The sequence below is a fragment of the Theropithecus gelada genome, chromosome 9, assembly GCF_003255815.1.
Source record: "Theropithecus gelada isolate Dixy chromosome 9, Tgel_1.0, whole genome shotgun sequence".
Classification (NCBI taxonomy): domain Eukaryota; kingdom Metazoa; phylum Chordata; class Mammalia; order Primates; family Cercopithecidae; genus Theropithecus; species Theropithecus gelada.
This window is the reverse complement of record NC_037677.1, coordinates 61,553,060-61,570,337: the sequence shown is the minus strand read 5'-3', so window position 1 is coordinate 61,570,337 and position 17,278 is coordinate 61,553,060. Positions and strand designations below refer to the sequence as shown.

The 17,278-nt window shown below is 42.2% G+C and overlaps 1 protein-coding gene across 1 annotated transcript in view; it reads right to left on the bottom strand.

Moving 5' to 3' along the window:
- Window positions 1–17,278, bottom strand: part of MICU1 (mitochondrial calcium uptake 1) — a 244,446-nt gene that overhangs the window by 36,536 nt on the left and 190,632 nt on the right. The window contains exons 11-12 of the mRNA XM_025395548.1: window positions 17,054–17,191; window positions 500–608 (exon numbers count right to left, since the gene is read on the bottom strand). Of these exons, the coding sequence (XP_025251333.1) occupies window positions 500–608; window positions 17,054–17,191 (247 nt within the window). The remainder of the gene's footprint in view (window positions 1–499; window positions 609–17,053; window positions 17,192–17,278) is intronic.

Genomic DNA, 17,278 nt, shown 5'->3' with positions numbered 1-17,278 from the left:
GTGCTCTCACGTTGCCTGTACAAACTGTAACTGAATTTCTATGAAGTAAGCCAAAGGAGCGGGGGTGCTATTCTCAGAGTCATATTATCTTAAAAAAAAGTCTTAATATAAGAAATAAACTAAAGCATTCCTTCTCATCAAAGACGTAACTTAAATTGTATAGTGACTTTAGCTTCACACTGTATATATAATGACTCTGGCTCAGATGGGGGAAGTTCTGCAGCTTCATGCCCTGTGCCTTAGCTTAGATGCTTATTTTCAAGGTTAGTCATTTAAAGATGGGCACCTGCCCAGACTACAGCCTTAGCACAAGAAAATATATTCACTGAACTTGGCATCTCAGGGTGAAATGCAAAGCTCATACAATGTCAACAAATCAAAACACATTTCAAGGATGCCAAGAAAAACTTACCTTTTACTGTTCAGGAGGGGCAGTCGCCTGAGAGATTACAGATCCAATGTTCACACCTTCCAAAAAACACCTTTTGAGTTTCATTACCTTTATCAAGAGATGCTCCAGCCATATGGTAAAAACTCAGTGCAGTGTCCACATCATTAATGTTCTTTAGGAAAGTAAAGAAGTTCTCCACCTCCTGAAATGTCAGACCCTGAAAGAGGAAAGACAGCAAGGTAAGGCAGGACCTATAACAAAAAGCAGCACAATATGCACAGGTGTGATTCACGTCTGCAAATCAGAACTTTATGCTCATGTCTGGAACAGAAATGGAATAAATTAGTCAAGGAATGTCAAACTCTTAAATAGCAGGGGAACAAACCTCTTGAATTCTACCCTGAGAAAGGCAAACTGGCTAGCTGCTTCCCTTTCACATGTAAAATCTGACAAAGCTGCTTACAGTGATGGCTGAGTGTCTTTTTTTTTTTTTTTTTTTTTGAGACGGAGTCTCGCTCTGTCACCCAGGCTGGAGTGCAGTGGCCGGATCTCAGCTCACTGCAAGCTCCGCCTCCCGGGTTCACGCCATTCTCCTGCCTCAGCCTCCCGAGTAGCTGGGACTACAGGCGCCTGCCACCTCGCCCGGCTAAGTTTTTGTATTTTTAGTAGAGACGGGGTTTCACTGTGTTAGCCAGGATGGTCTCGATCTCCTGACCTCGTGATCCGCCCGTCTCGGCCTCCCAAAGTGCTGGGATTACAGGCTTGAGCCACCGCGCCCGGCCGATGGCTGAGTATCTTAATGAAAATATTTCTTTTTTTCTTTTTTTGAGACAGAGTTTTGCTCTGTCGCCCAGGCTGGAGGGCAATGGCATGATCTCGGCTCACTGCAACCTCTGCCTCCCAGGTTGAAGCAATTCTTCTACCTCAGCCTCCCGAGTAGCTAGGATTACAGGTGCGCACCACCATGCCCAGTTAATTTTTATATTTTTAGTAGAAACAGGGTTTCATCATGTTGGCCAGACTGGCCTTGAACTCCTGACCTCAGGTGATTCACCCACCTCAGCCTCCCAAAGTGCTGAGATTACAGGTCTGAGCCACTGCACCTGGCCTAATGAAAATATTTCTAACTATGCTCTCCAATTAGACACACTATCAATTATGACACTTCCTAATTGGGCTATAGCTACTTGACCTGTTATACATCTTAAGAAGTAAAATCAGAGTCAGGACTTCCAGTTTAATAGTCTGCTCACAGGCCAGCTAAGCTTTTTGAGGCTTAAGCTAATTAAAGAATCACCAAAGTCAGTGATACGCAGGGGAAGGGTGTTGGTATTTAGCAAAACCCAAGTAATGGGGAAGCTGTTCATTATCTCAAATTAAAAGCTACTCACAAAGTAATTTGCCACTTAACTTTAATCTAATGATATTCTGTGAATGAAGACTTTTTTTCAAAAGCTGTTCAAAGACTTGCTGATCTCTAATTCTACTTTCTATGATGGATCGAGAAAAAGTAGTTATAGAAATAGGGGCTACTGGGAATTCTTTTTTTTTTTTTTTTTTTTTGAGACGGGAGTCTTGCTCTGTCGCCCTGGCTACAGTGCAGTGGCCGGATCTCAGCTCACTGCAAGCTCTGCCTCCTGGGTCTCCACCATTCTCCTGCCTCAGCCTCCCGAGTAGCTGGGACTACAGGCGTCTGCCACCTCACCCGGCTAGTTTTTTGTATTTTTCAGTAGAGACGGGGTTTCACCGTGTTAGCCAGGATGGTCTCGATCTCCTGACCTCGTGATCCGCCCGTCTCGGCCTCCCAAAGTGCTGGGATTACAGGCTTGAGCCACCGCGCCCGGCCTGGGAATTCTTTTATTGGGAGGAAGATTCGTCCTATTTGCCTTTTCCCCGCTTCCCACGCATCATGCTGTGATAGAAATAAATGCAGTTTCTAAGAAAGGAAAACACTGGGAAATGTCCTAGATGTCCCAGACACTGATGTTAATGCCTTTTAATGAAGCATCAGGTCCTTAAAGGGCTGCAGATGTAGACTGGCTTCTACTTAGTGCTGCTCCTCTTGCAATTTTCATTTTCCCAAACTGCAGAGCCCAGGAACTCACATCAGGAACTCAGTAATAAGCAAATCTTAATACAATCTACAGTTCTTTCCTGGTACTCTCCAAACTGGGTCAATTGTATGTTTCTCATCTCATCAAACTGAAAGCTAAAAGACTGTATGAGGCTGGGTGCATGATTCATGCCTGTAATTCCAGCACTTTGGGAGGCCAAGGCAGGAGAATCGCTTGAGCTCAGTGACCAGTCTGGGCAACATGGCGAAACCTCATCTTTACAAAAAATACAAAAAATGTTAGTGAGTGTGGTGTCGTGTGCCTGTAGGACCAGCTATTTGGGAGGCTGAGGTGGGAGGATCGCTTGAGCCTGGGAGGCAGAGGTTGCAGGGAGCTGAGATCATGCCACAGCACTCCAGCCTGGGTGACAGGGCTAGACGCTGTCTCAAAAACAAAACACAATAAAAAAGACTGTATGATTATGTCACATGATCTTTTATTTTTTTTTTTCCCTTAGAATCATAGAACTTAAAAAACTTTATTGTGGAATATGATGACTATATAGAAAGGCACATAAAACATAAATGTACAACTTATCAAACTGATGAAAGTGAACACCCATAGAACCTTCATTTAGGTCAAGGCACAGACTATTATCAGCATCTCAGAAGCCTCCTCTCTCCCCACAACATGCCCCTTCCTAATCATAAACTCCAGCCCCTGCCCAACCCCTACTGACAATAACCACTATTCTGACTTTTAGGGAATTCATTTCCTTGCTTTTTTAAAAATAGCATTTTTATAAGTAAATAGCCTATTTACAAAAACCATTGCTTAATTTTATCTACTGTGGAACAGCAGAAATGGAATCATGGAGTAGGCATTCTGTTATATATGCTTCTCTCTTTAAGATTTGTTCATGTTTTTGTGTGTATCTGTAGTTCATCAATTTTTATTGCTGTAAAGTATTTCATTGTGTGAATATACCACGATTTGTTTATTCATTCTATTTGGGCTGTTTCCAATTTTTGTCAATTATGAACACTGGTTCATCTGTACTTAGCATTTATTCAAACATTTATAGAGTACCGGCCGGGTGTGGTGGCTCACACCTGTAATCCCAGCACTCTGGGAGGCCGAGGCGGGCAGATCACCTGAGGTTGGGAGTTCGAGATCAGCCTGACTAACATGGAGAAATCCTATCTCTACTAAAAATACAAAAAAATTAGCTGGGTGTGGTGGTACATGCCTGCAATTCCAGCTACTTGGGAGGCTGAGGCAGGAGAGGTGAGCATGGGAGATGGAGGCTGCAGTGAGTCGAGACTGTGCCATTGCACTCCACCCTGGGCAACAAGAGTGAAACTCCATCTCAAAACAAAACAAAACAACGAAAAAACAAAAAACAAACATTTATAGAGTACCTACTATGTACCAAGTGCTGTAATTTTTGGTAGTGGGCTAGAAGGCCTATATTATATGCTTTTTCCCTAATTTGAGGTCACTCTCTTGGCTTTGCCTTAGAGCACCCAGAGTTAGGTCTCATTATGGATGCCATAGTATGCTATTTAATGCAGGCACTAGATAGAATCAAATTTAGAGGACAATTCCATAGGATTAGAAGTACAGGTTGTACAATATCATTGCTTGTGGATGGACACATTAATAATCTTCCTTTCCCTTCCATCAAAAGACACATAAAGGTGGAAGCAACCCAAAAGTCTACCGACGGATGAATGGATAAACAACGCGGCGCATACACACAATGGAATATTGTCTAGCCTTTAAAAGGAAGAAGATTCTGACACAAGCTACAGGATGATGGGCCTTGAAAACATTATGCCAAGTGAAATACACTAGCCACAAAGGACAAAAGATAGTACTATGTGACTGCACTAATACGAGGTACTGAGAGTAGTCAAAGATGGTGGTTGTAAGCAGCTGGGAGAGGGAGAATGAGGAGCTATTATTTAATTATTCAATGGTAAGGAGTTCTGGTTTGGGAAGATGAACGGGTTCCGGAAATAGATGTGTATTTTACCACACACAACACACATTCATACACAACATGCTAAAGCTCTTTTACTTTTCTTATTAAGGTATAAACTCCTGTAGGAGTTGGAGAGTTATGGGACTAAGTTATTGAAAGGGTATTTGAGGCTAAAAGGTTAACATAAAAGTCCTGAAACAGTTAGGACATGGTAGAAGAAATGTCTCCCACTCTGATGATCAACAACCTCTAATGTTTGTTAGTTTCTTTTTTTTTTTTTTGAGACAGAGTCTCGCTCAGTCACCCAGGCTGGAGTGCAGTGGCGTGATCTCCGCTCACGGCAAGCTCCGCCTCCCGGGTTCACGCCATTCTCCTGCCTCAGCCTCCCAAGTAGCTGGGACTACAGGCGCCTGCCACCTCGCCCGGCTAAGTTTTTGTATTTTTAGTAGAGACGGGGTTTCACTGTGTTAGCCAGGATGGTCTCGATCTCCTGACCTTGTGATCCGCCTGTCTCGGCCTCCCTAAGTGCTGGGATTACAGGCGTGAGCCACCGCGCCCGGCCTGTTTGTTAGTTTCTAACAAACCCTGTGAAACCTCAAATACTACAGCTCAAGACCGGAGTGCTTATGCTGTGAATTCTATGAGGACAGAGAGAGAGAGAGAGAGAACAACCTAAACTGAATGGCTATTCATTTGATTTAGAAAAAGAGTGGGCTGCAAATCACATTATATAACTATTAAATATAAATATACAACACTATACTTTTATCATAAAGATATAATAAAAAATTTTATTGAGCACTTACTAATCACTTAGCATTATGCCAAGAACAGTGAGGGAAATTGCATTGGACACAGGCCTTGATTTTATGGAGCTTACTATTTAGATAGACCTCCTTAAAGAAAAGATGATGTCAGTCACAAAATTCTTATTTTTTTGGTAACTACTATAGTAAAAATCCAGAGGGCTATTAGAAAAAAGCTACAGTAAGACTATAACATGAGCTTTATGGCTGGTAAGATGGAAAGTGAAAGGATATGCTTATTGCAAATTGAGTTGTTTGGACACGAAGGCTACAGCTTATGAAACAATCTATTGGCAGGTGACTAGAACTGCAGACATAATAGTCAAAAGGAACTGCCTCTTAGAGGAGTTACTGTGACTAACTGTTCAACAAACTGGTTATCTATTTACCTTTGGAAAGATGGACTTATATAAAACCGGGCTCTAGGTGACTATAAAAAGAAGATAAGATTAATAATAGTTTGTAGACAATAGATATATTTCTTTAGGATGTTTAAAAATTAATTTAACATTAGGAAGTCGTTAAGCAAGTAAATAGAATTGTCTCTCAAAACTAAAAGCAGGGCCGGGTGTGGTGGCTCACGCCTGTAATCCCAGCACTTTGGGAGGTCGAGGCAGGTGGATCACCTGAGGTCAGGAGTTCGGGACCAGCCTGGCCAAACATGGTGAAACCCTGTCTCTACTAAAAATACAAAATTATCTGGGCATGGTGGTGCACGCCTGTAATCCCAGCTATTCAGGAGGCTGAGACAGGGGAATTGCTTGAACCTGGGAGGCAAAGGTAGGAGTGAGCCAAGATCGCACCATTGTACTCCAGCCCGGGTGACATGAGCAAAACTCTGTCTCCAAAAAAAAAAAAGCAGTGGATAAAACTTTTAGAAGAAAACACAGGAGATGCTGAGCACAGTGGCTCAGCCCAAAGTGCTGGCCTGTAATCCCAGCATTTTGGGAGGCCAAGGTGGGCAGATCACTTGAGCCCAGAAGTTTGAGATCAGCTGGCCAACATGGCAAAACCCTGTCTCTACTAAAAATACAAAAATTAGCCAGCCATGGTGGTACGCACCTGTAGTCCCAGCTACTCAGGAGGCTGAGGAATGAGAATTGCGTGAACCCAGGAGGTGGAGGTTGTAGTGAGCCAAGATCATGCCACTGCATTCCAGCCTGGGCAACAGTGAAACTCTGTCTCAAAACAAAAACAAAAACAAAACAAAAACAAAAAAACACATAGGATAATCCCAGCACTTTGGGAGGCCGAGACGGGCGGATCACGAGGTCAGGAGATCAAGACCATCCTGGCTAACATGGTGAAACCCCATCTCTACTAAAAATTACAAAAAACTAGCCGGGCGAGGTGGCGGGCACCTGTAGTCCCAGCTACTCAGGAGGCTGAGGCAGGAGAATGGCGTAAACCCGGGAGGCGGAGCTTGCAGTGAGCTGCGATCTGGCCACTGCACTCCAGCCTGGGCGACAGAGCGAGACTCCGTCTCAAAAAAAAAAAAAAAAAAAAAAAACCACACACACACAGGAGAAAATCTTCATGACCCTGACTAAGGCAAGAGTTCTTAGATGACACCCAAAGCACAATCCATAAAGGAAAAAAAACTGATTGGTTAGACTTCATCAAAATTTAAAAAATTTGGGCTTCAAAATAATGAGAAAACAGAAAAATCACAAGCTAGGAGAAAATACTTGAAAATCATATATTTGATAAAGGACTTGAATCCAGGTCAGGCACAGTGGCTCACACCTGTAATCCCAGCACTTTGGGACACCAAAGCAGGTGGATCACCTCAGGTAGGGTGTTCGAGACCAGCCTAACCAATACGGTGAAATCCCGTCTCTACTAAAAATACAAAAATTAGCCAGGCTGTAGTGGGGGGCGCCTGGTAATCCCAGTGACTCAGGAGGCTGAGGCAGGAGAACTGCTCGAACCTGGGAGGCAGAGGTTCAAGTGAGCTAAGATTGCGCCACTGCACTCTAGCCTGGGCGACAGAGGGAGATCCTGTCTCAAAAAAATAAAAAAAAAAAAAGGACTTGTATCCAGAATTATATAAACAACTATTATAACTCAATATATGGGAAGTCCAACAACCTGATTTTAAAAAGATGTGAATAGACAGTTTACCAAACAAGACAAGTGAAAGGCTAATAAGTACACGAAACAATGCTTAGCACCATTAGGAAAATACAAATTAAAATCACAATGATACACCACTACACACCTATCAGAATGACTGTAAGAAAGAAGACAGACAATAACAGGTGTTGATGAGGGTGTGGAGAAACTGGAACTCTTGTACATTCACGTGGAAATGTAAAATGGTTCCGCCACTTTGGAAAACGGTTTAGCAGTTTCTCAAAAAATTAAATTTACCATATAACCCAGCTACTTCACTCCTAGGAATCTTCAACAAAAATGAAAACACAGGTCTGCAGGATGACTTCTATGCAATGTTCACAGCAGCATTATTCCTAATAGCCCAAAACTGGAAACAATCCAAATGTGAATGGATAAATAAAATTTATCTAAGCAATAAAATGCCATTTACTCTTCTGCAATATAAAATAATAAACTATTAATATAAGCATCTACATAAACTTTAAAAATATTGTGCTAAGTAAAAGAAGCCAGACACAAAAGACTATCTTATTATATTATTGCATTTATATGAAATGTCCAGTAAATGCAAGTCTATAGAGACTGAAAGCCGTTTTATAGTTGTCTGGGGCTAGGGTAGAAATGAGTAATTGCCTGGGGCTAGGTAGAAATGACTGAAAGCTAGCAAGAGGGATCTTTTTGGTGTGATGGAAATGTTCTAAAACTGAATGGCAGTGATAATTGCATAACTGCAAATTTACTAAAAATCACTAAAATTACTAAAAAATCACTGAATTGTACAGTTAAAATGGGTAACTTAAGGTATATAAATTATACCTCAAAAAAAGTTGTTAAAAAATACAAAGCAGTCAGTGTAGATGAGAAAAGGAAAATGTAGCTTCCTTTGGAGTCAGCTGTAAAGCGAGATATCTAGTGCTGACAGGCCATGATGAGTGCAAACACACTGTAATGGATGATTCCCTCATCCTGCCTTTTAATCAGTCATAGCAAATCCATCTACCAGGAGCCAATCTAATTGCCCAAGTTCTGCCTGTGGCCCACTGAAGAAAACAGTCTCCTTCCTTCCTTATACCCCATGCCTCTCAACAATCTTGTCATGTATCCTCTGCTCAATCTCCTGCTTAGCTTTTTTTTTTTGAGACAGAGTCTCACTCTGTTGTCTAGGCTGGAGTGCAATGGAGCAATCTTGGTTCACTGCAACCTTCACCTCCCAGGTTCAAGCAATTCTCCTGCCTTAGCCTCCCAAGTAGCTGGGAATACAGGCACCTGCCACCATGGCTGGTTAATTTTTTGTATTTTTAGTAGAGATGTGCTTTCGTCATGTTGGCCAGGCTGGTCTTGAACTCCTGACCTCAGGTGATCCACCTACGTTGGCCTCCCAAAGTGCTGGGATTACAGGCATGAGCCACTGCGCCCGGCCTCTCCTGCCTAGTTTTAAAACAATTTTAATTAATATTTTTATACCAAGTACAAAGCAATTCTTTCTGAACGCTGTCCTACATGTGGTCCATGTTACTTATTTCTTGGGTACCTTTCAGAGGTATTACTATGCCTGTCTTGCTCTAATAAAGCATCTTCCTATTGCAAACCCCAGACTTTTCTTCAACTGTTGCCTGGGAGCAGGGGAAATTATACCATTTCTGTTACTTATATTTCTACAAGTATCTAATCTTTCTGAAACATCACTTTCTTCATATCTTCATCTCTTCCACTCACAACATGTCCATGATTTCCTACTATCAACTGGATAAACCCCCAAACTTCTTTAGCCTGGGATTTACGGTCCTCCACCATCTGCTTCCATAACTTACCTTTCTAGCTATCTTCCTAAGAATCTTAGGCTGGAACCTGGCAACACTGGTTTTGTTTCCCTAAAAACTTGTGCTTATTTAAACCATGGAGAATAAGGAGTGGCAACAAACAGGATGATTAGTAAGAAGATTATGGACTCTGGAATAAGAATAAAGCTTTGAATCCTGGTGCCACCTTCCTAAGACAGTGTGTGATCTCAGGTTAATAACTAAGGCTCAGAGGACTATTTCTCACCTGAAAAATGATAATTCTATCTAATATCTACCAAGCAGGTAGATAGATAAGGTATGTAAAATGTCTAGTACACAGAAAGTACTCCGTAAGTGGTAGGTATGAGTGCTTAGTAATTTGGCAGGCTAATTACTACAGAACTAGTGATAATGCATTTATTCTACTAAGCTCTGAAGTAGGCTGTCTTCTCTGGAATGCTAGAATATGTAGGATCTTGAGGGATAGGGAATAGAGGAAAAGTTGATGTAAATGAAATTCATTGTCAGGAAAGTAATAGAGGGAAAACTCATAAAACTAAATCTCCTACAGTAATTCATAGCTTAGTACTCCTTTGGGGGAAGTGCAGGTTTCAAAGCTAATTAGTAAAAAAAAAAAAAAAAAAAAAAAGTAGAGTTCTAGACTTTTTAGTTTTATGGCCACATCTCACATGCTATACTACATAGTGACTGGCAGGCACCTAATATTTGGAGTTAATGAGTTTTCAAGGGGTATGCTAGCAATTTCTAGAATCTGATATTCTACAGATGACTAACGTGGATCAAATATCTGAGAATAAGTGAAAAAGGTGAGCTCACATATATTATCCACAGATGATATGAAAACTTAATCATCTAATAGTTTTATTAGAACTGTTTGATAAGTACTAACTGCTTAATGGCTAGTAGCAGAATTAATAAGCAATCATATATACAGAAGGCTGTCGGGGATAGGGTTATGACAGGAAACACTTAGCAAAATAAAATGTCTTTATAAGCTTCTGCTTGTCAAAATTCTACTCCACATTTAAGACCAAACTCGAATTGTACTTCCTCCAAGAAATCTTACTCGGTCTCTTCCGCTGGTTCTAATCTTCCTCCTTAGTGCTTCAAAAAGATCTCATACCTTTAATAGAGTACTCAACACATTTATCATTGCATTTGACAAGCACTTACCACCATACGGAGGACATGCAAAGATGAGTAAGGCACGGCTTTCAAGAAGCTCAAAGCTAAGTGAGTTGCCTTGCTTTACATTTGTTTAAAATCTGTTTCATTCCAGTAGGAATGCTAAGTTCTCTGAGGCAGACACTGGTGTGCTCACTACTGCATTCCCAGTATTTAGAAGAGTGCTTGGCACATAGTAGGTGCTCAATAAATATTGAATATAAATGTGAATATAGAATTATAGAGTTCTTTGCATACATATTTTTCTCTTACTAGACTATTACAGACTTAAGAAATAGATATAGTTGTGCCGGGTGCAGTGGCTCACACTTGTAATCCCAGCATTTTGGGAGGCCAAGGTGGGCGGATCACAAGGTCAGGAGATTGAGACCATCCTGGCTAACACAGTGAAACCCCGTCTCTACTAAAAATACAAAAAAATTAGCTGGGTGTGGCAGTGGGCACCTGTAGTCCCAGCTACTCGGGAGGCTGAGGCAGAAGAATGGCGTGAACCTGGGAGGTGGAGCTTGCAGTGAGCCGAGATCAGGCCACTGCACTCCAGCCTGGGTAACAGAGCGAGACTCCATCTCAAAAAAAAAAAAGAAAAGAAAAGAAATATATATAGTTGTAAGGATAACAGATGGTCTTTTTCATAGCATCTGGCTTAGTGTCTTATACACAGCAATATCTGCCATTGAACTGAGTTATAATTTTCAATTTCATCCTTAAGAAGTTATTAGTAGCTTCTGCACTCATAGAGGATCACCACTGTGAATTACATTTATGAAGTCTCAGAAAACTCTTTGTTAAATAAAAACATAGTGGTTGTTCAGAGAATCAATAGAGTAATTTTCATCAAGCATGGCAGGTTCCCCAGTTCTTCAAACTATTACTTAGGGATAAAACAGCTAGGGACACTGATGGAGCATTGTATCTCCAGGGCAGTGACTCACAAGCCTAGCTGCACATTAGATTTACCTAGGAACCCTTTGTATTAGTCCGTTCTTTGCTGTTCATAAAGACATACCTGAGACTGGGTAATTTATAAAGGAAAGGTTTAATTGACTCACAGTTTTGCAGGGCTAGGGATACCTCAGGAAACTTACAGTCATGGTAGAAGGGGAAGCAAACATATCCTTCTTCACATGGCAGCAGGAAGAAGAATGAGTACCTGGTGAAGCGGGAAGCCTTTTATAAAACCATGAGATCTCATGAGAACTAACTCACTGTCATGAGAACAGGCTGGGGGAAACTGCCCCATGATTCAATTAGCTCCACCTGTTCCCTCCCAGGACATATGGGGATGATGGGAACTACAATTCAACATGAGATCTGGGTGGGGACACAGCCAAACCATATCACCCTTTAAGAAACACTTCTGGAATTTCTCATGCAGAGGGTTAAGAAAACCCCAAACCACTGATGCCCGGACTCACCTACTGAGCCTCTGATTTAATTGATTTGAAGAGGGCCCAAACAACCACACTCCTTAAAAATTCCTCAAGTGATCCCATTGTAGAGAAGCACTGCTTTAGAGGAACAGTATGATTAGGAGAAAAGCACTTTCTTATGGAAAAGACAAGATCTGGAATAGGAAGCCTTGGATTTTAGACCAGACTCTGAATGGGTTATTAACTTCTCTTTCTGTCTCTATATTCTCAAAAGCACAGTATCTAACAAGGCTGCTAGAAAGAAAGAGAAAAATGGCTGTGAAACATTTCATGGTCATTAATTTATAAGCAAAAATTTAATACCACCATTAGGACCTTCAACCTCTTAGGTCTTGTTTGATATCTTGATACAGAACCTCACACAGAAATTGATTAATGTCAGCCAAATGAAAACTTAGATTTTCATGTTAACAAATCCAAAGTGGAATGAAAGAAGCAATTAGAAAGCAGATGGCGATTCCCCTTTTATAGGAAATGGTCCTAGAGAGATGCACTCGTAACCTTAGGAGCAAAGGCCCTTCATTGACACTCACTTTAGTTAATTGCTATGTTCACAAACTAATCAACATGAGAGGACAATCAATCTTAATCTCGTTGCTAACACAGGCTAGACATTCTGGGCCAAAAGTAATTTAACACTGCAGATTTTCATCATCTGACAAAATCTGTCCTTTCATTTTAGAGCTCTTTTGCAAGATCTTCGGATCCTAAATTAACTCCTGTCAATGCTCAAATACTCTGTTCCTTCAAGGGAGATGTCTCCAATGCCCAATTTATTGCTTTTAAGTATAAATTCATAATGAAATATGAATTCATCTATCACGATAGATAATTAAAGTAAAATCAATATCTGGACCAACCTTTAAAAATAAGCCTGGTCAAAATAAAGGAGCATGTCTGAATGCAAACACTATATTTCCAGCATAGGGGCAAAAAATCCACCTATACATTCGTAATCAGTTTTTTGAAATTACGATTTCCAACAGACATGAGCTAAGTACTGGGTAGTGTAGAAGTGCTCTATGGGAGATAAATGTTTTTTCTCTGTCACTTTCCATTAATGATGAGTTTTCCCCACAGCCAAGAAAACACCTGCTGTGGGAAAAGGCTGCACTGAGTTCACAGAAGCTGACACTTCCTCTCAGAGTCCAGCCTGCCCTCATTTGCAGCCCACAGCCTGGTTCAGAGGTCCTTTCAACTTTTCAACATCCAAGACAAGGAGGAAAAACTCTGGCTGATAAGAAGGGCTTTCCACCAAGTTGGGGCAATGCTATGCATACAAGATTTCTTGCACAAAGACTAACTAGGAAAACTGGGACAAGCACTAGCAATCCTCTATCTTATTTTCAATTATTGAATCTTTAAAGCTAGAAGGGCCCTTACAGCAAGCATCTAGGATAAGCCTCTCAATTCATGAGGCCAATAAGGTTAAGTGATTTGTCTAATGACTATGGAAACCTCTGAGGCAGAAGTTGATCTCAAGTTTTCCATCTTCATGCCTACCATGCTACACTACCTTGGTCATATGGTTTGGCTGTGTCCCCACCCAAATCTCGAATTGTAGCTCCCATAATGCCCATGTGTTGTGGAAGGGACCTGGTGGAAGGTAACTGAATCATGAGGGTAAATCTTCCCTGTGCTGTTCTTGCGATAGTGAATAAGTCTCACAAGATCTGATGGTTTCAAAAAGGAGTTCCCCTGCACATGCTTTCTTTCTTGCCTGCCTCAATGTAAGATGTGTCTTTTCATTTTGTTTCTTTTTATTTTTTTTGAGACGGAGTTTTGCTCTTACTGCTGAAGCTGGAGTGTGATGGCGCGAACTCAGCTCACCGCAACCTCCGCCTCCTGGGTTCAAGTGATTCTCTTGCCTCAGCCTCCTGAGTAGCTGGGATTACAGGCATGCGCCACCATGCCGGGCTAATTTTTTGGATTTTTAGTAGTGACGGGTTTCTCCATGTTGTTCAGGCTGGTCTCCAACTCCTGACCTCAGGTGATTCGCCCGCTTTGGCCTCCCAAAGTGCTGGGATTACAGGCGTGAGCCACCGCACCCAGCCATAAGACATGTCTTTTCTTCTCCTTTGCCTTCTGCCATGATTGTGAGGCCTCCCCAGCCATGTGGAACTATGAAATCAAACCTCTTTCCTTTATACATTACCCAGTCTCGGTATGTCCTTATTAGCAGCAAGAGAATGGACTAATACACTTGGCAATCTCTCATGGAATATTTTTAGTGCCAGGTTAGATTCTTCGTCATGGTCAGATGGTAGCCATTGTCCAGTGGGAAGAGTACTGGGCTAGGAATGAGAAGATCTGGGTTCTAGCCTTAGCACTGCTTTGTGTGTTTGTGCGTGTGTGTTCTCTTAGAGGCCTCGATTTTTATTTATTTTTTTAAGGCAAGGTCTCATTCTGTTACCCAGGCTGGAGTGCAGTAGCATGATTATAGCTAACTGCAGCTTCAACCTCCCCAAGCTCAGGTGATCCTCCCACCTCAGTCTCCTGAGTAGGTGGGACTACAGGCACATGCCACCATGCCTGGCTAGTTTTTGTACTTTTTGTGGAGACAAGGTTTCGCCACTTTGCCCAAGCTGGTCTTGAACTTCTGGGCAGGAGAACTTCTAGGCAGGAGAATCACTCGAACCCAGGAGGTGGAGGTTGCAATGAGCCGAGATCGCGCCATTGCATTCCAGCCTGGGCAACAACGGTGAAACTCTGCCTCAAAAAAAATAAATAAATAAAAAGAAAAAATATATAAAAATAAAAGACACATCTTACACTGTGGCAAGTCTTCAACTTTGATTCTCCCGCCTCAGCCTCCCAAAGTGCTGGGATTACAGGCATGAGCCACGGTGCCCAATGAGGCCTGACCTTTTAACTGGTCTCTGCTTCTATTTGTTCATCTCACTCTCAGATGCTGACTCAGTCCTATCATCTTTTCTTTTTTTTTTCTTTTTCTTTTTTTTGAGATGGAGTTTCATTCTTTCTCCCACGCTGGAGTGAAGTGGTGTGATCTTGGTTCACTGCAACCTCCACCCTTCCTCTGCAACCCCCCTTCCCCAGGTCCAAGCGATTTTCCTGCCTCAACCTCCCAAGTAGCTGGGATTATAGGTGCCCACCACCACGCCTGGCTAATTTTTGTATTTTTAGTAGAGACAGGGTTTTGCCATGTTGGCCAGGGTGGTCTTGATCTCCTGACCTCGGTAATCTGCGTGTCTTGACCTCCCAAAGTTTTAGGATTACAGGCATGAGCCACTGTGCGCAGCCACCACCTTTTCTTTCCTTGTACCAGGTGCAGCTGGTGTTGAAGGGTACCAGAGAACAGCATTGCTAGAGTGTTCCACAAACCCATGGTCTCCAGCCTCAAGGCTGTTCAACAAACTCTAACTCATCTCCTGAATTCTAATAGCCTTATTATCAGTCTTTTCTGTTTCTATGCTTGCTCTTCTCCAAACTATCTTCCATAAAACACCCAGAGCTGTCTCTTTAAACGTAGATATAACCAGGTCATTTCACTACTCACAACTCTTTAATGGCGTTCTATTGTACTGTGAGTAAACTCCAAACTCCTTCCATTCCTATGAAGTCTTGCATGTTCTGTTCCTCATATCCCTCTCTGAGCTCAGCTCAGGCCATTCTCCTTTTTGCTCAGAACCTTCTATATAAACTAGTCCCCTTTCAGTTCTTCACACATGCCAGGTTTGTTTTTCCTGCTTGTTATGGACTGACCCCACCCCTCACCCCATTCATATGTTGAAGCCCTCCCTAACCCCCAGTGTGCCCAATGTGGTTGTATTTGGAGATGGGGCCCTAGAGGAAATAACAAGGCTAAATGAGGTCACAAGGGTGGAGCCCTAATCTGCTAGGATTAGTGTTCTTATAAGAAAAAACACAAAGAGATTTCTTTCTCTCTTCATGCACACATACTGAGGAAAGACCGTGTGAGGACACATTGAAAAGGCAGCTACCTGCAAGGCAGGAAAAGAGCTCTTATCAGAAACTAAATCAGCTGGCACCTTGATCACAGGCTTCTAGCCTCCAGGAATGTGAGAAAATAACTTTCTCTTGTTAAAACCACCCAGTCTGTGGTATGTTGTTACAGTAGCCCAAGTAGGCTAATACAGTGTCTTGGAATTTGCCTATGTGATGTCCCACTTTCCAGAGCCTCCTTTTCCACCTCTCTCCTTTCTCTGCTTCTGTAATTTTCACCGAATATGCCTTCCAACTAGACCACTCTAATGAAACAGCCCTCTCAAAGGTCACCAATTATTGCCATTTCACCAAAACCAATGGATGTTACCACCTTTACCTTACTGGATCCTTGCTGTTATATGTGACATGGTAGACCCCTCAGTTCTTGGACCCTCTACTTCCTTGGCTTTGATTTCACTACTCTCTTTAGGTTCTTCAGGTATTCTCTTCTTCTTTTTTTTTTTTTTTTTTTTTTTTGAGATGGAGTCTCACTCTGTTGCCCAGGCTGGAGTGCAATGGCACAATCTTGGCTCACTGCAACCTCTGTCGCTTGGTTTCAAGTGATTCTTGCGCCTCAGCCTCTGAGTAGCTGGGATTATATACGCGTGCCACCATGTCCACCTAATTTTTGTATTTTTAGTAGAGATGGGGTTTCACCATGTTGGCCAGGCTGGTCTTGAACTCCTGACCTCAAGTGATCCACCTGCCTTGGCCTCCCACAGTGCTGGGATTACAGGTGTAAGCCACGGCACCCGGCTTCTTTAGGTATTCTCTAACCATTTCTTCTAGATTTGCTTCCTGAGCTGCTTGAATGTTTGTGTCCCACTGGCTTCCGTCCTTGGCCCACAGTTCTTTTCTGTAAAATACCCTCCTTGGGCAATCTCATCTGTTCTTATGGTTGTAATGCTAACATGTGTTGTGATTCCCAAACCTATCTCAGATCTCTACGGTAACGTGAATATGCAGCCGCCTGCTGACCATCTCTGCTTGGATAGTCCACAGGCATCTTAAATTTAAGATGTCCATGACTGAACTCTTTATTTTCCCATCTAAACCAGTCTCTCTTTTAAAATTCTCAATTCCAGTTGGTGCCACCCTTTCCTAAACAAGAAACTTGGGGTGATTCTGGACGCTCTCCTCTTCCTCATCCACTGCTTATTTCTTTTCTCCCTTTGGACCTTAGGTACCAGAAATGAATTAGGTATAATCATTGGTTCATGAAATACTCTCATATCATTATGTTAGTACCTTCATATTAAATAATAAGCATACATTCCCATAGTTTCTTTTCTTCCTCCAGCCAAAGCTACCTACCTTTCCTTCTTTGAAGTGCTTCTTGAGCTGCCTCTGCATGGCGGTCAGCTTCTTGGACTGCACCCCACTGTAGGCAAGTAGCATGCCACCAAACTGCCTCTCAGTAATTCTTCCATCCACAGGGTCATGGCGTTCAAACTGGGAGGGAAACAGAAAGAGTGTTCCTGGGTCAATGGAAAGTATTTTGACATGGAACATGGAATGATCAGCTGTGTTTGATGGCAG